The 21,839-nt window shown below is 42.4% G+C and overlaps 1 protein-coding gene across 1 annotated transcript in view; it reads right to left on the bottom strand.

The window, feature by feature from the left end:
- STARD9 (StAR related lipid transfer domain containing 9) overlaps positions 1-21,839 on the bottom strand; it is a 145,443-nt gene that overhangs the window by 42,655 nt on the left and 80,949 nt on the right. Inside the window, exons 7-16 of the mRNA XM_043983481.1 lie at positions 19,576-19,688; positions 13,103-13,172; positions 11,712-11,784; positions 7,788-7,855; positions 6,680-6,777; positions 5,707-5,916; positions 5,392-5,489; positions 4,376-4,453; positions 3,885-3,956; positions 423-602 (exon numbers count right to left, since the gene is read on the bottom strand). Coding sequence (XP_043839416.1) covers positions 423-602; positions 3,885-3,956; positions 4,376-4,453; positions 5,392-5,489; positions 5,707-5,916; positions 6,680-6,777; positions 7,788-7,855; positions 11,712-11,784; positions 13,103-13,172; positions 19,576-19,688 — 1,060 coding nt within the window. The remainder of the gene's footprint in view (positions 1-422; positions 603-3,884; positions 3,957-4,375; positions 4,454-5,391; positions 5,490-5,706; positions 5,917-6,679; positions 6,778-7,787; positions 7,856-11,711; positions 11,785-13,102; positions 13,173-19,575; positions 19,689-21,839) is intronic.

Raw genomic sequence — 21,839 nt, 5'->3', positions numbered from 1 at the left:
TCTCATGCCTCAGCATTTAGGGAAAAGAATACAAGATTTATTTTCCACAACCTAGAGATGAAGGAGGCAAGGCAAAGAAAGGCAAGAAGAAAGACAGCTTGTCTAAATCGCATAATGATGGGCGCTGGGAAATAACACAGGTGCTCCTGACTCCCAACTTTGTGCTGAGACAAAAGAAAGAGGAAGATCCTTCACAAATGGTCAGGTGACCCAACATCTTGGAAGCTACCACCACCCAGGCAGAAGAACCTGACAGGTATGGTAACCACCAAGCACACTCTGAGAATTGTAGCACCTGCCCCTTGCATCTCCTTGAGTGCCTGCTGTCTCCAGCAGGGAAGCAGAAGCAGCAGGATACCTTGCTAGGAAGCCTCCCCCCCCACCCCCACCCCCCAGACCTGAGCTGCTCCACAGCCCCTTACCCTGAGGTGATACAGCACAACCCCAGTGCTCAGCACGTCATCGTCCAGGACCATGAGGTGTGGCAGGCTGGAGTCAATCGTCACGCCAACTTTCTTCTTGTCGATGTCGACGTTATACTGCTCCATGAGAGCCTTCCAGCCGTCCCCCTTCCGGGTCCAGTCTTTGGAGAGCTGGTCTCTCTGGGGAAGAGAGTCAGTCACAGAAGCTGCTCCTAGAGACTTGTGAAGCGATCAGTTTAGGGGCAGAGGACAACCTGCCCCGAGCCTCTCATTGCCCCAGGTGCCTTTCCACCTTTACTCACACCATCACTGCCGATCCCATAAATACTAAACTGAGCAGGGATTTTCAAACACATTGGCAAAGGAGTCGTCAGAAAGGCAGGCAGCCAATAACTATGACTTTCCTTCCTGCTGTCACTTTTCTGTTGGACCAACCCATGGATATCCTCTGCTTTTTCCTTATAGAGCAAGACTCAGGGAGTCAGCCAGCAGACATCCTCCTCAAGTGGCACAGGTGAGCTCAGTGGCACCACAATGAGGGGATCATTCAACTAGCACAAGGTGGATCCAGAATGACAGGCCTGGAAATCAATCCAGTCTCTGCTCATCTGGTTCTTTCCATCACTGATCAGGTCCCCAGCTCCCAAGAATATTGTGACCATTCCTGAAGACCCCTATTCAAAATATAGATGACTACATCCTACTTTGTCTTGATTAGTGGAAATGGGACCACCCACCGGCTAGAAAAAAGGGAGTAGGGACATCCTCTTGTCTCTCTAAAGGACCATAAAACTGGAGGAGGTATAAGGTGATCCTGAACTAAGAAAGCCACTTTGGGAAGGCCAGGGCTAACAGAAAGAGAGCAAAAAAAGCACTGTCTTCTCATCCACCAGCCAGACAATGTTATGTTTTCATATCTTTTTTCCTCTAACCTGATCTCTACCCTGCCCCCAAGCACCCTCAAATTAAAGACATTCACTCTTAGACTAAAGCAATGAGCTACCTGAAAATCCTGGTCCCTTTCAGCCCTGGCCCCAATGAACAGGAAGTAGAATTAAAGTCAGAAAGTTGGAACTCTCATTCCTGACCTCCCCCCTACCCTGCCCTGCCACCAGAGAATAAGATGGTTGTCAATGGCAACCAGTCAACTGCATCCTTCCCTAAGCTCCCAAGAAAAAGGTACAACCTAAAGGACAGTAGCCTGAAGGTAACACTGTCAACAGCATTCTCTTCAAAACTGGGAGGGACAACTCAATCAAAGAAACAATTATTAAAGGCTTACTATTCCTCAGGCACTGTGCTGCCCAATGGAGATGAGACAAAAATGCTACTAGTCCTTGGCCTCAAGGAGCATATACTCTGTTTGGTGGGGAGAAGAAGAGGAAAAATAAATGTGAATTAAACTCACACCACTTCTAAAATTTACTCATATTCGGGGGGGGGGGTCCCCAGAGAAATAACTGCCTTTACTTATCAGACGCTGACAGACCCTGAATGAGCCAGCATACACCATGTCTCATATTTTGATTATATGTTGGGTTGTTGGTTTTGTTGTGGGGTTTGTGGGGGGTAGTTTTTTTTGGGGAAAGTGGTATACATTGGACTTGGGTTGTGAGTTAGAGGAAAAGACTGCCCCAATGAGCGGGGCAGCTAAGGCCTGGGTCAGAGGAGGAGTAAGGGAGTTTCCCACACATACCACTAAAGTGAATTCCTGAGCCCAAAAAGTACCAGTATTTTGTGGTGGCATTTTCTATGAGAAAAACAAAGGATCCAATCAAAGAGCCAAAATCTACCATAAAGGAATAGCTCCAATACAATAGTCACTGGGCTGAGATCTCCCTCAGGACCTCTGACCTCTGACTAGATACTGCTCCTACAAATATGCTCTGGGACGCTTATCATGTCCAACTTGAGTTCAGAGTTCAACTCTCACCTCTGCCACTGTCACTGTGGAAGCCACTATTTCCGTGTTCCCACAATTCCTAACTACAATTCCCTTTCCTCTTTCTTCCTGGAAAGTAAGGTATTTGAGACAAAACTTCTGCCACCACCAAAAATGTGCCCACTCCCCCTCATAACTCATCCTCTACCTCCCCCATCTTGTTTTTGGTACCTGCCTATCCCTACTGGCTATGGAAATCCAGTACATTTACAGATTTCAAAGTGATCTCCATGCAGTCTGTTATTCTTTCCTGTATATTAAGAGTCATGAAGACATTTCTTCCTCTGAAATAGTTCTTGGATTTACCCCTTTGTCTTAACTTCTACTGCCACCAGAGTTAGTCCAATTTCTCTTTATCTCAAGAGTAGACAACTGTGAAGTAGTCCTAGATGGTTTCTCTGACCCCAGTCTTTCCCCATCAATCTCTACCTCCATTCTACCCTTTGCCCAGTTACCAGACATCATAATCTTCCTGAAACACCATTTTCATAATTTTATTTCTCTGCACAAAAGTCGACTGTAGTTCCCCTTTGTTCCTTAAACCAACTCTTTTGCCTGGTTTTCAAAGCCTTATATGAATGAGCTCTACCCTGCTTAATTAATCTTATCTCATTTATTGTTGTTGTTGAGTCACTTTAGTAAACCCCATTTGGGGTTTTTTTTTTGGCAAAGATACTAGAGTGGTTTTCCATTTCCTTCTCCAGCTCATTTTTTTTTGGGTGGGGCAATGGGGGTTAAGTGACTTGCCCAGGGTCACACAGCTAGTAAGTGTCAAGTGTCTGAGGCCAGATTTGAACTCAGGTACTCCTGAATCCAGGTGCGGTGCTTTATCCACTGCGCCACCTAGCCGCCCCCTCCAGCTCATTTTAAAGAAGAGGAAACTGAGGCAAACAGGGGTAAGTGACTTGCCCAGGGTCACACAGCTCATGCTTTACTCCAATATGCAACCACTGCTCTGGTCAGATTAGTCTCCTTCTTGTCCTCTGTATTCATCTGGTTGCTTCACACCTCTATGCCTTTTTCTAAGGCTGTTCCTCCCATCTGGACTAGCCCTCTTCTGTCCCATCATTCTATCTGAATCCTATCTATCTTTCAAGGTCCCCCTCAGAATCCCCAAATTTGAGAGTTGGAAGGGACCTCTGTGGCCATCTAGTCCAACCCATCCATGAAAGGAGTCCTCACTAAAATATACTGGAGGGGCAGCTAGGTGGCGCAGTGGATAGAGCACTGGCCTTGGAGTCAGGAGTACCTGGGTTCAAATTCGACCTCAGACACTTAACACTTACTAGCTGTGTGACCCTGGGCAAGTCACTTAACCCCAATTGCCTCACTAAAAAACAAACAAACAAACAAACAAAAAAAAACCTAAAATATACTGGATGAGTGGTCATCCAGCCTCTGCTTGAAGACCTCCAAGAAGAAAGAACACCTCCCAGAACTGATGGGCAATCACAAGAACCATCCCTCTCCCCTCCAAGTGATAGAAATCCCCGTCATTTATCCCAACCCAAAATACTCACCTTCATCTCATTGTGGAGAACCAGCTCCTTCAGGTTTCCATTCCTTCCATCCGTGAAGGGACTCAAGTTCCCCTGCGCAAACAAAGGGAACAGAGATGGCCCCAGTTCAGAAGGTGCCCCCAAGCACTCTTGGGAAGGAAGACGCAGGCAGGAAGGAGAATTTCTCTCCAGAATCAGAAATGAGAGGAAAGCTAATAAAGGCGCATATGATCAGACGAGGGGGAAGTATTTACAGAAATAGGGACGGTTTTTCTCCTCACACGATTACGAACAACCTCAAAGAAACATACAACTGTACCTTCCACCCAACTATCCACACGTGCATACATGTAATGCCTCTCTCCACCCGAGGGGCCAAGGTAAGCCCAGTAAGGATGCCAGAGGAGTAGCCACACTGGGTCACCCAGCCCTCTCACACCCCCCACCACCATGGAAGACTGGAGAATACAACTGAAGCTCTCTCATGAGGAATTTCTGAGTATCCCACATACCAGTTCAAAGCTCAGGAGCATGCCTTTCAATCTTTCAATTTCTTCCCGAAGTTCTCTGATTAGTTTTACATTTGCATCCTAAAACAGAGAACACTGGAGATGATTAGTGAATGATTCCAGGTTCCCAGGTCCATGCAGCCAACTGACAATCACAATCCCAACCACCCATTGGGCAAATACTTTCTGCCCCATAATTCAGGAAGCGTTACTAGAATTTTTCACTAAAATGATTAAAGAGACCTTTAAGAATCTCTTAAAATTTTTCATTTTTGATTCATCTAAATGACCTACTTACTCATCCTTAATCTCCCCTTTTAGGTCATAATAAAGAAATAGCAAAAGAGTTTATACCTGAAGGAGCAAAGACTAAAACACATAAAACAAATAAGAACAAATTCAGAATGAATTTCTGCAGCACCCAGAAATTTGCAACACTCTTTCCTGAAATAATAGTGCATTGGAGATCTTCAAAGGGATGGTCTTATAAAAAATGCTATGGTGAGCAGGGTAAAAATGAGAGGTCAAAGAAGTCTTGCCACCCTGGGAGAAAGTATCGCAGTCCCTCATCTTCTGGTACCAATGTTGTTTTATATATAATATATATATATATATATATATATATATATATATATATATATATATATATATATATATATATATATTTGTTTTGTTTTTTGTTTGTTTGGGTTTTTTTGCAGGGCAATGAGGGTTAAGTGACTTGCCAAGGGTCACACAGCTAGTAAGTGTCAAGTGTCTGAGGCCAGATTTGAACTCAGGTACTCCTGAATCCAGGGCTGGTGCTTTACCACTGCGCCATCTAGCTGCCCCCTGGTACCAATGTTGTGACCTGAGAATCACTGCCTGGTCACCCGTAGGGACTTGGGATGTAGGCAAGACGGAAATAAGCAAGGGGACAAGATACAGAAGTATAGAAACAAGACCTGAGGCCAACGTCAGAGGACAGTACCATCAGTGGCACCTACCACTCCCATCCAGATGTCAGATGATAAGCTCACCTCATTCACGTGTGGTTTGTTTATGATATTTTTGGCACTGGATGCATATCTCAGGGTGCTCATGGTCTCACTGTAACTGGAGTTTGCAGGAGACACAGCTGAAGTAGGGAGGAAAAAGTTTAAAGAATTACTAGCCCCTCAAACCTCATGCATCCTAACACCTCCAATCCCCCTACTGGAGAGCTTGCCACCAATAGCCCAAAGTGTGATTTTTTAAGAACTAGGAAGATGGGCATGGCCTGTGCAGACATGAACCAGCCCTCTGGGCCAGAACATGGCCCTTACACACCAAACCGACCCCAGTCTCACACTCACTGGCCACCATGATGGTCTTAGAATTGCCTCCTAGACTATCTTTCAGCAGCCAGGTCAGCACAGAGTCACGATAGGGGATGTATGACTGCTTTCTAGTGACTCCCCCAATACTGCCAGCCACTGAGGAAAAGCTGAGGCTTCCACTGTCTCCACCCTCACTGGATGTGTTATTCAGGCTCTGGTAACCGACCAACATCTGGGAGTTTTGTGCTTCAGAAGAAAAAGAAAGAAAAAATTAAAAAGCAGATCACATCTTGTAAATCGGGTCCTTAAAGAATTAAAAAGGAAGCACTTCATTTCTCAGTCTTCTCAAGGACTCTTGGATGCTAGGCCTGCAGGAAGCAAGCTGTATTAAGTACATAATTACTCTAACAATGAAAATATAGTGTTGTAGAGATGGCCCCAACTGCAATCCACTGTATTACATGAGTGTCAAAATGAATGAATAATTTTTTATATCTAAAACCAATAAGCATTAAGTGCCTAAACAGTGTCAGGCACCAGCGATACACAGGTAAAAAAATGTAATGGTACCTGTCCTTAAGAAGCTTATATTCTACTAGGAAAAATAACATGTATACAGATAGGAGGAATACAAAAGTAATTGGGGCGGGGGGAGGTTGAGGGAGGACAAGGGAAGACTAAGAGTTGAGGAAATTGAAAAAAAAAATCTCTTGCTGGAGGTGAGACTTGGGCTGAGCCCTGAAGAAAGCCAGAGATTCCAAGAGGCCAAAATGAAGGAGGAGAGAATTCCAGGTACAGAGAAAGCATCAAGTGGGCCTGCATGGCTGGGAGAGAGAGACTGTTTGGTTTATCCATCTTCGGAAAAATAACAGAAAAAGAAACTCAGATTTTCCTCTAATCAACAGCTGTTTCCATTGTCTTTATCCTTGTAGAAGAGTGACAGAATCATTGGGTACTCTCAGAAGACTCCCTCTTCCCCCACTCATGGTCCAGGCCTTCAGAACTTTACCTAAGGTGGAGATGACAATGCCCAGAGTCACCAGGGATTTGTTGATGCTGGCACCTTCAGTGATCCGGTCTTTACAATAGGTGGGGTCTGCCCTTTCACTGAAACACAAGCCAGGAAGAATGCAAGATTAGGAATGGATACCTTGATTATTCCCATCCCCTGAATATCTCATAAAGTCTCTCTTGGGTACAATGGAAGAATGCTAGATTTGGAGTTGGGGGCCTGGATTCAAATGCCACCAGTGTGACTTGGGACAAGTTATATAATTTCTCTCTCTTTTTTTTTTTTTTTTGTGAGGCAATTGGGGTTAAGTGACTTGCCCAGGGTCACACAGCTAGTAATTGTTAAGTGTCTAAGTCCAGATTTGAACTCAGGTCCTCCTGAATCCAGAGCCAGTGCTCTATCCACTGCGCCACCTAGCTGCCCCTATATAATTTCTCTATGCTTCAGAGTCCTTATTTGCAAAATGGGCAGAGTTGGACAAAAGGATTTATGAGGTCCCTGACAGCTCTAAGTCCATGATTCCAAAGGGAAGTCCTGGTTGCATAAATTATTAAGCAGTTTTAAAATAAGAACTTTTGCCTTATTTAACCTTCTACTAGTTAGGGGGTACCCATCACTAAAGATATTTTTGTCTATATATAGGCATGAGGGCCCTCAAATTAGAATAGCAGGCAATCAGTAAATCCATCAATATGCATTTTAAAAATAAGTGTCCTATGTGAGGTGCTAGGAATACAAAAGGAAAAAAAATGAAACCATTCTTTATTCCAGGAGCTCAAGAACAGGATTCTTTATCAGTATACCAAAGATAGTGTTAAAACACCCCCCTGCCCCCTAAAATTTGTAGAATGCTTTCCCTTCTGGCCACTTCCACAGCAGAGATGGAAGGTTTGGTAACCCTGTGACCTCCATCTCCATTCCATTCCAGATGGAATCTCAGCAACAACTTAATTCAATTTTCTTTTATACTTTTTTCAGGATATCTGCAAGGTATATAAGGCTAAAAGCTTGTAGGCAATTTAAAGGGAACATGAGCAGATCAGCTGCCTCAAATCCTTTCCACCAGGATGTGAGACCTGGGACACCACAGGGAAACCATGATTACCTGCCTGCCAGATCCACCAGGTTGATTTTGCTGGCAATTTCAGAAGAGAGGTTGTTCTCCAGGACAGCCTATAAGAGGAAACATTTAGAGGTCATCAGGTAGAAACATATCAAAGCAGCTAGGTGGCTCAGTGAGAAAACCTGAGTTCATAGCCAGCCTCAGACACTTACTAGCTATGTGACCCTGGGCAAGTTGCATAACCTCTGCTTGCCCTAATCCACTGGAGAAGGAAATGGCAAACCATTCCAGTATCTTTGCCAAAAAAACCCCATGGACAGTATTGGTGTATTATGGTCCATGGGGTCATGAAGAGTGGGATACAACTGAACAACTCAACAGCAAGAACAACAACAGAAATGGATTAGGTTTTAGGGCAGCTTTCCACTTTTACTGTGCTTTGTTTTAGTCAGCTGCACGGCATAGTAAAAAGAATACCAGATTTGCTCCAAAGCAAGCTTCTCTGAGGAAGATGTCTACCAAGATATATAAGGGACTGATTCAAATTTATTAAAATAAGAGACATTCACCCAATTGATAATGGTCAAAGGATATGAACAGGTAGTTCTTAAGGAAAGAAATTCAAGCTACCAACAACCATGTAAAAATCATTAATAATCAGAGAAATGCAAATAAAAGCAACTGAGATTCTATCTCACACCCATCAGATTGGAAATTACAAAATGTTGGCAGGGCTACATAAAAACAGGCACATAAAAGCACTGATTGTGGAAGTGTGAACTGATCTAGTCATTCTGGAAAGCAATTTGGGATTATGCCCCAAAAGTTACTAAATCTGATAACCACATTAGGCCTATACCCCAAAGAGATCAAAGAAAGAGAAGCATCCATATTTAATAATAACTAGCATATATGAATATAGATATCCTTAGGCTATAAAGCACTCCTTGAGGGTAAGAACTATCTCGTCTCTTTTTGTTTCCCCAGTCCTTAGCACAATGCCTGGAACATAGTAGGTACTTAATATATGTTAACTGAATTGAATATAGACCTTTAAAGTAAAATGATCAATATTGATTTTATATTTTTTCTTATTGATATTACTTATAGTCAGTTGAGCTTCTCCTGTAACTGCTTATGTTCTGTAATTGCTTTTGTCCTGTAATTGATAAGCCATGGGTCTCTGTCTCTGAACTTGGTTCTGAATTCAGCAGGTCTATGATGAGTTAAGTTCAGAAATCCAGCTCTTGTGCTAATAACTGATCAGTTCTTACCTTGAGGAATTTAACTGACCTTGGGGAAGGCATGTGAACACAAAGGAGTGGGGACTAATATCTTTACACCACCAAGGATGTCTGGTTTGCTGTCCAAAAGTTTGAGTCATTATCAGTAACCTTGCAGCACACTCAAACAATGAGCACTTATTAGTCACAAGGAAGGAAGGAAGGAAGGAAGTAAAGGGTCATTGCTAGCCCCCATTATCAAACTTCCAACCAATCATGTTGCTCTTACATCTCAGACCTGTAACCGATCATATAGTTCCCTATGCCTCGGCTATGCCATGGTGTCACTTACCCTGTTTTGTACTCCCTAAAGCTCAGCTCAGTGAGGAAACTAGGATCCTATTTATTTGTAGATTAACTCATTACCAATAAAGTTATCATGCTTGTAACTTTTGTGTCTCAACTTACCTACTTTAACTGTTAGAAAGGTTTACAAAGTGCTTTACACCTATTGTCTCATTTAGTCCTTACAATAAAGCTGTGATGTAGATGATATTATTATCCCCACTTCACAAATAAGGAAACTAAGGCAAACAAAGGTTAAGTGACTTGCCCAGGCTCCCAGGCTTAATACATGTCAGAGGAAGGATCAAACTCAGGTCTTCCGGATTCCAAATCCACCACTCTATCCACTGCTTCAACTCAGCAGTTTTTGTGGCAGCAAAGAACTGGAAGCATCAATTGGAGAACAGCTGAACAAATCATGGCATACAAATATAATGGAATGCTACAGTGACATGAGAAATAAACAAAGAGGTCAGTTTCAGAGAAATCTGAGAAGACTTATATGAACTGATGCTGAGGGATGTGAGCAGAACCAGATCAACTTATGATATAACAACATTGTAAAAAAAAATGAACAATTTTGAAAGACTTAAGAATTCTGATCAATGCAATGATGAGCCATAATTCTAAAGGACAAATGATGAAGAATTCTACCCACCTGCTAATAGAGAGGTGATGAACTAAATATGCAGGATGAGATGTGGTTCTAGCTAGGGCCAATAAAGGAATTTCTTTTACTTGACTATGAATATTTATTACAAAGGTTTGGTTTCCTTTTTTATTCAAGTGGGGTTTAGGGAAGGTGGGAGAGAAAAAAATAAATATTGGATAATTTTTTAAAATAAAATTTAATTTGCAAAAATGAGTGCTATATTTCATTGGGGCAGCTAGATGGTTGTAAAAAGCAAGAGGTTTATGTTGACATTCAAGGTCCTTTCCAACTCTAAATCTCTCCATCTGTGACCTAGTTTCACAAAGAAAGCTGAGAAACTCCCCATGATATATGAAGCACCTGTGCAGAATTTCCAGGGGCATCAGAACACTGCAGATCTCCTCTCAGGAAACTGCAGAAAATGCAAGTTTTCAGGAAAATGGCCAGTTGCCCCTAAGGTGGTGGCTGTTGTCGTTCAGTTGTTTTTCTTTTTTTTTTTTTTTTTTACTTTTTTTTTTTTTAAGTGAGACAATTGGGGTTAAGTGACTTGCCCAGGGTCACACAGCCAGTAAGTGTTAAGTGTCCGAGGCCGGATTTGAACTCAGGTACTCCTGACTCCAGGGCCGGTGCTCTATCCACTGCGCCACCTAGCTGCCCCTCAGTTGTTTTTCAATTGTGTTGGACTCTTTCTGACTCCATTTGGGGTTTTCTTGGCAGAGATACTGGAGTAGTTTGCCACTTCCTCTCTAGCTCATTTTACAGATGAAGCAAACTGAGGCAAACAGGGTTAAGTGACTTGTCCAGCATCACACAGCTTGTAAGTATCTGAGGCCAGATTTGAATTCATGAGAATGAGTCTTCCTGATTCTAAGCTCAGTGCTGTATCCACTGTGTCACCTCAGTATGACTTTTATCAGCAGGGCACAACCGCAGGTAGGAGGCATGCAGCAAGAATCCCTTTTGTACTATCTGCTTTTATTCATTGAATGTGAGTTCTCTGAGGTGAGGACCCTTCCTTCCATCATCTATAGAGCATCCACCTGCTATGAGCATAGGGTTCCTAAAAAGCTGGGATGCTTTCCTTTTTCAATTTTTATTACCTCTCCCTAAAAAGGGAGATGGATGTGAAAGTGCTCTGAAAAAATAAAAGTTCTATCAATGCACTGGCATTATCAAAATAATAACAAGAAGAATGAGCAATTTATCTATATACCCCATTAAGATTTGCAAAGCACTTTACAAATATATCATTTTATCCTCACAACAGCCCTGGGAGGCGGGTGCTATTATAACCCCCATTTTACAGATGAGGAAACTGAGGCAATCACTTGCTCAAGGTCACACAGGGTATGAGCCAGGATTTGAACTCAGGTCTTTCTGTCTCTATATTCAGCACTCTACCCACTATACCACCTTTTTATCTAGACCAAAGCTTCTTAAACTGTAGGTCACAACCCCATATGGGGTCACATAACTAAATGTGGGAGGTGCAAAAAAATTTGGCAATTCAATAAAAGGTTATATATACCTACATATCCAGGGTCATACAAAAATTTCTCAGGAGAAAAAGGGTCACAAATGGAAAAAGTTTAAGAAGCCCTGGTCTAGACTATTTAAAAATTGTCTATCTACTGCATAAAAACAAGATGATACATGAGAAAGGAGGGGGAAAGAGAGGGGAAAGAAATGAGATGAGTGAAGGTAAGGGAAAGAAGAGTCATTCAGACTTAAGAAAAAGTAACCAACCTGTGTATAGTAGATGGTGAAGATGGCATGGGATCTGCTGCTGGCCTCATGAACATGGGTAGCTGCTGTGATTCTGTGTATACAAGGAAAGAGAACAAGATAATGATGACGTATACATGCTGAAACCTCTGGGAAGCCAGGGGAAGCATAAGAAATGTTACAGCTGAGACAGAAGGAAGAGAATCTCAAAGGTTCTAGACTTTGGCTTAGGATCATAAGGGGGGAAGCCCCCCAAACAGAGTCAGGCTTCTACCTTTATGGTGCTGCACTGAAGCAAGATGGTGGCCTGCTTGATTTTCCAAAGCCCTTTCTTTCTTCTAGCTCCTAAGGTATATTCCCATTTGTCATCTCTGTCTCTGAAATTTCTATCAAGGCCTTAGGGTTAGGGTTAGGTGGGTATGATCTGAGCATCATGGCCTAACCCTAAGCTAAGGATAAGAACATTCTCAAAAGAGATAGGAACAGGGGCAGCTAGGTGGTGCAGTGGATAAAGCACTGACCCTGGATTCAGGAGCACTTGAGTTCAAATCCTGCCTCAGACACTTAACACTTACTAGCTGTGTGACCCTGGGCACCCCCATTGCCCCACCAAAAAAAAAAAAGAGAGATAGGAACAAAGTTCCCAAGACAATTCTAGAAAAAGAACAAATACAGAGACAGGACTTGCTAGACATTTCAAAGATAGAGAGGACAAACTAGAACATATCACAGAAGCTAGGACACAAAAAAGGCTTTGAAAAATCAACCAGGCCACCATTTTACTTTTTGGCTACACGAGAGCAAAACCAAGCGCTGGACTCACTGTTAAACTAGATGATTTTTTTGTGTGTGTGTGAGACAACTGGGGTTAAGTGACTTGCCCAGGGTCACACAGCTAGCAAGTGTCAAGGTTCTGAGGCTGGATTTGAACTCAGGTCCTCCTGAATCCAGGGCCAGTGCTCTATTCACTGCGCCAGCTAGCTGCCCTTGGACTCACTGTTGAATAGAATTACATTTTGATATGGTGGGGAAAGCCCCTGATTTGGCTTCAAAGGACCTGGGTTTGAATCTTATGTCTGCTAGTTCTATACCCTATGTATGTCCCCTCTGGACCTCCTTTTTCTCATGTCAAATTATAGGGTTCATTTTAATGATCTTATATAAGATCATTTCTAGTTCTAAATTCTATTATTCTGAAACTAACTTCAGTCTTAGGAGCAAAAAGGAAAGTCTTTAAACCCAAATCATCAACCCTGACAACAGATCTGTGCTCACAAGAGGCAGGAAAGCCAAAGATCTGGGATACTGGAGCCAAAGACCACCAGAGGAGTCTCTTTGCAATTAAGAAAGGAAAGGAAGTGAAGTGAAGAATGAGACCAAGCAGTGATGGAGATGACAAAGAAAACCATTACCTATTTGCTACACCTTCTTCCAAGAGACCAATTATCTGCTTCGAGTTGGTAACCACATGTTGAGATAAACCTGAGGCATTTATAAACAGAGGAAGAAAAAGGAAATAATATCATTTTTTAAAGTCCAACCTACTCCATCCCTTGGCAGACAAGATCAGCTGAGCTCACATTCAATCATTCCTTTGTTCATTTATTTGACAAGTATTTATAAGAGCCTCCAATGTATGCACCAACACTGCTCTAAGTGGGTTACAAAGAAGTAAAACAGAGTCCCTTTAAGTCCTTTAAGGAGCTTAGAGTTATGAAAGCACAAATTATAGCGCAGGTAACAATATGAGATATTAAGTATATCATTAAGTATCAAATGACAGTGGTATAGGCAATAAGTACTATAATCAACAGGAAGCCATGTAGTGCAGTGGATACAGTGCTGGGCCTGGAGTCTGGAAAACTCATCTTCATGTATTCAAACCTGGTCTTCTCAAACACTTATTAGCTGTGTGACCCTGGGCAAGTCACTTAACTTTGCTTGCCTCAGTTTCCTCATCTGTAAAATGAACTGAAGAAGGAAATGGCAAACCATTCCAGTATCCTTGCCAAGAACATCCCCAATAGAGTCATGAAAAGTCAGACAATAACGGAACAACAACAACTATAAACAACCAGAAGAGAGTGAGAGATGACTGTGGGCTGGAGTGGTCTTCCTTCTCTAAGGAGATGGGACTCAAGCTGGTCTCTAAAGGATGCATATGATTCAGACAGGCAGAGGAGATACTCCAGGCATGAATGCTAAACATAAGTACTCAGGACCTGGTTACCACCAGGGAGATCACTGTCCAGAGGATACCGAGAAAGGGCAAAGGACTTGGAATCACAAGACTCTCTCCCCGCTCCAGGTTAACCTTGGGTAAGTGACTCATCCTCTCTCTAGGTCTACATTTCTTACATAGGCAGGCATAGGACATTTCATTAGGTGCTACACTTATGGAATTTTATCTTTTTAAAGAAACATTTAATGACTATTCAATCATAAAGGACATTATTTTTATTCATCAGGGTAAAGAAACAAAAACATAACCAAACTTAATTTTTAAAAATTAACATCTAAACTTTGCTTTAAGAATCCTACCTTAGGGCAGCTAGGTGGCACAGTGGATAGAGCACTGGCCCTGGATTCAGGAGGACCTGACTTCAAATCTGGCCTCAGACACTTGACACTTACTAGCTGTGTGACCCTGGGCAAGTCACTTAAACCTAACTGCCTCACTTAAAAAAAAAAAAAAAAGAATCCTACCTTAAAAATGTAGGCACTAAATATCACATTTTTGCTGTAGGGATCACTAGGATTATGCAAAATTATGGTCCATTTTCATCTTTATCTTTAACCAAATAATGAGCAAACTCACATTGACCATAACAGAGAAAGGGAAGGGGAAGACCACAGAAATGGGACTATATGCTGAGAACAAACTCAGACTCGTTCCATTTCTACATCATTGGCAGTATGCTGTTGAACAATACAACAATTATTGTTTTAAAACAAAAAAGGTAGTGGGGAGGAAGAGTAATCATCTGACTAAATTATAACACAAATCCACCTTTTCTTAAATAGTATACCCTATGTGATTTCTTCATCTGTAAAATGAAGGGGTTGCAAAATTACCTTTGAGGTCCCTTCTGGTTCTAAATCTATGCCCCTCTGATCCCATCTTGGTTGTTCAAGTGCACTGAAGTAATTTTAGAGTCTGGAACCTGAGTTCAAATCCTGCTTAAGATACTTACTAGTTATGTGTCCCTCAGCAAGTTAATTGCTTAATTTCAGTCTCAGTTTCCTCATCTCCAAAATGGAAATAATAATAATGATAATGATAATTGTTATCATTGTCCAGTCATTTCAGTCAAGTCTGGCTCTTCATGATCCCATTTGGTTTTTGTTTCTATTTTTTTAAAGATACTAGAATGTTTTGCCATTTCCTTCTCCAGCTTTTTCCAGATGAGGAAACTGAGGCAAACTGGGTAAAGTGACTTGCCCAGAGTCACACAGCTAGTTAATGTCTAAGGCTAGATTTTAATTCAGGAAGATAAGTCTTCCTGAATCCAGGCTCAACACTCTACCCACTGCACTACTTAGCTGCCTGCCATAATAATAATAGCACCTACCTTTTTAGGGTTGCTGTGAGGATCAAATGAGATAATATAAGTAAACTGCTTTGCAAACTTTCAAGTGTTACATAAATACTAGTTACTACTCCTTTTCCTACTATTATTGCTACTTCTACCGAAGCTACTACTACTACTACTACCATTACCACTACCACTACCACTACCATTACCACTGTTGCTGCCATTCCTACAACTACTACTACTACTTCTTTCCCGAGGAGGAAGCTGCAGCTACAGATCACAATCAGCAGTGCTAGGGTAAAAAAAAGAAAAAAAAACCTCAGGTGATTCCCAATTCTTCTTTGTTTTTAATTCCAAATACTATGTCACACAAGAAAAAGGAAAGAGACTACAAAAACCCAAGTTGGTATTGGGTTTTTTTTTTTTTTAAGTGAGGCAATTGGGGTTAAGTGACTTGCCCAGGGCCACATAGCTAGTAAGTGTCAAGTGTCTGAGGCCGGATTTGAACTCAGGTACTCCTGACTCCAGGGCCAGTGCTCTGGCCACTGTGCCACCTAGCTGCCCCTGGTATTGTTTTTAATTCTTTCTCGTAGGTATGGAGATCACCTTCCATGAAAGTGCTCAGAAAAATCTGCCCCTTCCTTTGTATCTATTTCACTGGATAATATGAATCAGTTGAATAGTAAATCACCAGGGTCTAGCTGGAGCCTCTTCCCATTGTTTTCTATTCTGCCTGGCAGCTAAGTAACTCGGTGTATCAACAGATCATTAGACCAGGAGTCAGGAAGATCTGACTTCAAATACTGCCTAAGACACTAACTATGTGACCAAGGGCAAGTCACTTGATCTCTTAGTATCTGTAAAAAGAGAGCTGGACTCAGTTCTCTCTAAGATTACTTCCAGCTTTAAATCTATGGTTCTATAACTGTAACAAAACAAAACAAAACTTAACAGCTACTCCAAGGATAAGAGAGGATACTGTTTATTGTCTAAACTTCATGTCAAAGAGGAGCAGTGACATCACAGGACTTGCATGTGATTTGAATTTAAGTGTGGCAGAGCTGCTCAAAGTTGTCAGCTTCACTCTTTCCTCCAGAGTCATGGACGTCCAGTGGCAAGACAAAAATGGAGATGACTGGTGATGGCCTCAGGATGCAGTAGATGTTCAATGTCTGACCAAGCTCTAAGTGCTCCACAGAGCCTGCTTCATCTGCCTTCATGGCTATTGGAACAAATTGTTCTCACCTGTCCTTTCTGCTGGGATAAGTCTTCACATGCTTGGGGTAGTACATCCCCCTAACTCACTGACAGGTTTGAGGCTTGTCAGTTACCCTCAGCCTGGTTTAGCCCAGCTGCCTAGAGTTTTACTGTGGTGTGAACACTGCACATGCTTCAGCTTCTTGCAGCTACAGGTGAGAGTTGGGTGACAGGTGGATGCCAGCCCTGAAAAGGGGCCTCACACCAGAGGTTCCAGTTCTCTCTGAACATCCCATACAATGCAGCTTATATTGCCACTTAGTAGGAGGGAGAGATAAAGGGAAAAGCCACTGACATGCATCCTGCTTCCCAGAGACCTAGAATTCCTCCCTAACATGGTCCAACATCCCTTAACTGTCACCTGGCAGAACCTGCTTTGGGTCTTGTTCTCATGCTCCCAGAAAGAAATCAAAGCCAGGAACAAAACAGATGAATTTGAGAAATAAATCAGGAGTTCTCTAGCTCAGTCAGAATCAGGGCTCTTAAGCTGGTCATCGTGAGGGATAAATCCTCAGGCAGAGTTGTCTGCAAACATAGAAGCCTGGAGGCTTCTGTTTGTTTCTCCCTCAAGGTCTCAGCTGGGATGATGGAGCTGTCTGAGTTCCCACCATCTCACAGTCTTTTGTTCATTGGTTTAAATCCTAGCTGTTACATGAAGCCATAATCCAGAATATCAGGTTATGTGGGTCTCTTTTTAAGCTTCCATTTTTCTCTTTCTTGAAAACAGAACAAAGTACTCAACAACCCTAAAATAAAACTTCCCCCCAAAAAACTCGGAGTGGCTTGCTAAACGGCCAGATGAAATAAACGAGAAAAAAATCTACCCCATTAATTTTTGTGCCTAATTCTACATTCCGTTGCTTTGCCATTTAATTATTTTACAGAAATATGAAATTTTTTACTTCCTCCAACTACACCATAAATGTTTTGAGGGAAAGAGTATTATTTTATCCTTGTTTTTTCTGTCTCTTAAGGTACCTATAGGTGCTCAATAAATCCTCATTGAACTAAACTGAATTTGCTGTTGTTGTTTGTCCTTCATTCTCGAAAAAGACCATGACATCAGGGAGATGTCATGACTTGCACTGAATTGGATTTATGTGAGGGAGGGCTGTGCAGGGTCACCAATCTCACTCTCCTCCAGAGCCATCTGGGTCCAGTGGCAAGATAGACATCAGGACAACTGGAGATGGCCCAAGATATTTAAGGCAACTGGGGTTAAGTGACTTGCCCAGGGTCATACAGCTAGTGTCTTGATTTCAAATAGGTGACAACATGGCTCTAGGGATTCTGGAATTTACAAAAATAATAGCCACTAGGGGACAACATTACAAACAAAAGCACTAGAATATGGTTCAATACTTTTCACAGGTTCTCATTCACCTGAATGAACCCTGTATTACCTGATGAATTCCTAACCCCCCCCCCACACGTTTCTTTGCTTACACTATTCCTCTGACACAGAATGACTCCTCCCCACCCCCTCCACTGCTCCCTGCCATGTTTTCCCCCAATCTGGATCTATTCATCCTTCAAGGCTTTGTTCATGGAGTCCATGAAGCCCTCTGACATCTCAATCCAAGATGGTTCCACCACTTCTCATGTCATAGATCACCTGTCGTCTGGGCTACCCATTTGACATATACTATCTTATCCTTTCATGTGAATATTTCTTATCTCCCCAACTAGATTGTAATCTCTGTGAGGGCAGAGACTACGTCTTCTTCTTTGTAGTTATTCAGTAGTTATTCGATCTACTCTTCTTTTTTGGGGGGGGCAGGACAATGAGGGTTAAGTGACTTGCCCAGCATCACACAGCTAGTAAGTATCAAGTGTCTGAGGCCGGATTTGAACTCAGGACCTCCTGGATCCAGGGCCAGTGCTTTACCCACTGCGCCACCTAGCTGCCCCAGAAAATAATTTTTGATTAGCTGACTGCTCCTTTCACTTTGAAAATACTTTTCTTGCAGAGAGCTAAAATTTGCTCAGGAAAGGGTACAGCACTGCTTATAATATGCTGGAACCAATCTATGAGGTATCCAAAATAGGAAAGCAGCTTGTGACAGAGATATTTATGGGGAGTTTAAGAAAGGAATGGGTGTATCCTCACATAGTTTTGTACAGGAAACCCAAATTAATGTCCAGGAAAAAAACACCTAAATAGCAATGGTTACATTCCCAAATTTCCATGTAGCATATGGGAATGAAAAACTAGGCGGCGGGGGGGGGGGGGCGGAGAAGAGATATTATCCAGGGGTACTGTAAAAAAAATTACAGCCTAGGGGGCAGCTCGGTGTACCAGCCCTGGATTCAGGAGGACCTGAATTCAAATCCAACCTCAGACACTTGACACTTACTAGCTGTGTGACCCTGGGTGAGTCACTTAACCCTCACTGCTCCACCCCAAAAAATAAGTAAGTAAATAAATTACAGCCTAGGCTTCCATCACTGACCTTTATTGTTCAATCACTGAGCCAATGACAGAACTCATAACAGGATCAGTAAGTGCCACTATCCAGTCAGATGAGCAGGTGCTGACCTCACAAAGAGGCCAGGCCAGCATTTGGCCACTGCAGTGACTGAATCCTGCTCCTGTCATCAGTCTCAGAAGCTCACCAGATAGAGAAGCTGAAGAGGCACTTCTCCAGTCTCTCCCCATAGGCTGACTGCTTTAAGCCCATATGTATCTGTGTTGAAAGGCCTCAAGTACCCAACTCATCAGTGGCTTCTCCCTAGTGGCCTAGGGGGGTTAACTTTCCTCCCCAAAGGGAAGAAAGTAAGAGAGCCCAGCTCTCCCTGGTGGGTAACACATTGGACCTGACCCAATAAGAATTGATCATCTCTAAAACATCATACATGTGTTCCTGCAAATACATTTCTTCCCTCACCCCACAGCTTCTGAAACAGTGAGTGATGGGCAGGGGAGACATATAATGTCCCGTGTCAGATAACTGCCCAGCTCTCATTTTGGTCTCAGATCTCAGGGCTTATGGAGTTTATTCCGTATTTTGGTTCCCACCCTCTCCTTCTCAGGCCTTTCTGTCTCAGACTCTGGCTACAGATTTGGAGATGTGCATTCACAGTAGTTTTACCTTGTACATAAGGGCCTGTCTCTGGGTGTTCCCTGACCCTCAGGGTGAAGGGCTTTTTCTGATCAGACTGTTTCAGCAGATCTCGTACCCTCTCGTTGTAGATTTCTAGGAAACTAGAGGGGAAAAAAATGGAAAAAGATGGTAGTGTTAATTCTTGGTTTAATAAGGAAAAGAGATGGGCTAAGGATCAGCAGGCTTTGAGGCAGGATCCACTTCTGCCTTTGAAAATGACAATAAAGGGGCGGCTAGGTGGCGCAGTGGATAAAGCACCGGCCCTGGATTCAGGAGTACCTGAGTTTAAATCCGGCCTCAGACACTTAACACTTACTAGCTGTGTGACCCTGGGCAAGTCACTTAACCCCAATTGCCTCACTTAAAAAAAAAAAAAAGAATGACAATGAGACCTTGGACAATTCAGCTCATTTTATTTATCTGTAAAATGGGTTCAGCCTTATGCCCAAAGAGCTATAGAATTGTGCACACCTTTTGATCCAGCAATACCCCTGCAAGGTTTATATCCCAAAGATATCCCAAAAAAGAGAAAAAGACCTATTTGTACAAAAATATTTATAGCAGCTCTTTTTTTTTTCTTTTTGCAGGCAATGGGGGTTAAGTGACTTGCCCAGGGTCACACAGCTAGTAAGTGTCAAGTGTCTGAGGGCGGATTTGAACTCAGGTCCTCCTGACTCCAGGGCCGGTGCTTTAACCACTGCGCCATCTAGCTGCCCCATATAGCAGCTCTTTTTGTAGTGGCTAAGAATTGGAAATTGAAGGGATGCCTATCAATTGAGGAATGGCTAAATAAGCTATGGTATATGATTGTAATGGAATATTATTGTGATATAAGAAATGACAAGCAGGATGATTTCAGAAAAACCTGCAAAGACTCATATGAACTGATGTTTGGTGAAGTGAGCAGAACCAGGAAAGCATTGTGCACAGAGACAGCAATATTGTTTGATGAAGAACTGTGAATGACTTAACTATTCTCAGTAATACAATAATCCAAGACAATCCCAAAGGACTAATGATGAAACATACTATCTACCTCCAAAGAAAGAACTGATATTGACTGAACACAGACTGAAGCATGCTATTTTTCACTTTTTTCTTTTATTCAAGTTTTCTACTACAAAATGACTAATATGGTCATGTTTTACATAATTGTGCATATATAAACCATACTTGATTGCTTACTGCCTCAGGGAGGGAGGAGAGGAAGGAGGGAAGGAGGGATAAAGTCTGGAACTCAAAACTATACATAAAAATGTTATTTTTTTAATGGGTTCAGCCTGAAATGTGAAAAACAACAACAACAGACTGAGTCAGGAGAACGGGATTTAAGTCCCATCTGTGTGACCAAGGTCAATTGCTTAACTTTGGAGGCCCTCAGTTCTCTCAACAATAAAATGAAGAGGCTAGACTACTTCAGGAATTCTTAATTAGATTTCAAAGGGTCCACAAATGTGGATGGGAAAAAACACATCTTTATTTTCACCAACCTTTCATTGAAATTTAGCATCTCCTTCCATTATTTTTTAGACAACAACATTATTTTAAGAAGGGGGCCATAGGCTTCACTAGACTGTTTGGGGGTGATGGGGGGGTCTATGACACAAATGAAGGTAATTTGTTTGTCTTTTGGAGACTAGGTTTCCCTAGCTCACGGGAGCTACACCCTGCTCCATTTCTGGCCTAGACAAGTTTACTTCTCTTTAGGCAGCCCCCATGCCACCCCAGGCCTTTCCTGAAGGTCTCAGTAGTTCACCATATTGGTGCCAGACTTAATGAGGACACCAGATCCACTTCAACCCTTTAGCATTTAGCACCACCCATGTGCCAGGCACAAGGTCAATGATGGTCCCTGCTCTCAAGGAGTTTACAGTCTACTACAATTAAGAACTCTGAGCTTAAGTGATCCACCAGCCTCAGCTTCTCCAATAGCAGGGATGACAAAGCACGTGCCCCTATGCCCAGCCAGCCAAAAAAGATGAAGAACCCCTAGACTAGATGATATCAAGACCTCTTCCAGATCTAGCATTCTACGATTTGAAAGATCAAAGGAGATAATATAAGTCATGTTCTATCAATGTAAACAGAATTTTTAAAAGAGTATGACATCTGCTGTTGTTACTTTACAGGATTTTTATTTCTATGGAGACTTGAGTTCAGCATTCAGGAGGCGATTTAAACTCAAAAGGACTGTGCACCATGGCCATCAGGTGATACACTGTACCCATGAAGCCCAAAAGGTAAGCAGAACC

This window comes from Dromiciops gliroides, chromosome 2, assembly GCF_019393635.1.
Source record: "Dromiciops gliroides isolate mDroGli1 chromosome 2, mDroGli1.pri, whole genome shotgun sequence".
NCBI lineage: Eukaryota > Metazoa > Chordata > Mammalia > Microbiotheria > Microbiotheriidae > Dromiciops > Dromiciops gliroides.
Note: the sequence above shows the minus strand (reverse complement) of the source record. Positions and strands in the feature narration are given on the sequence as shown.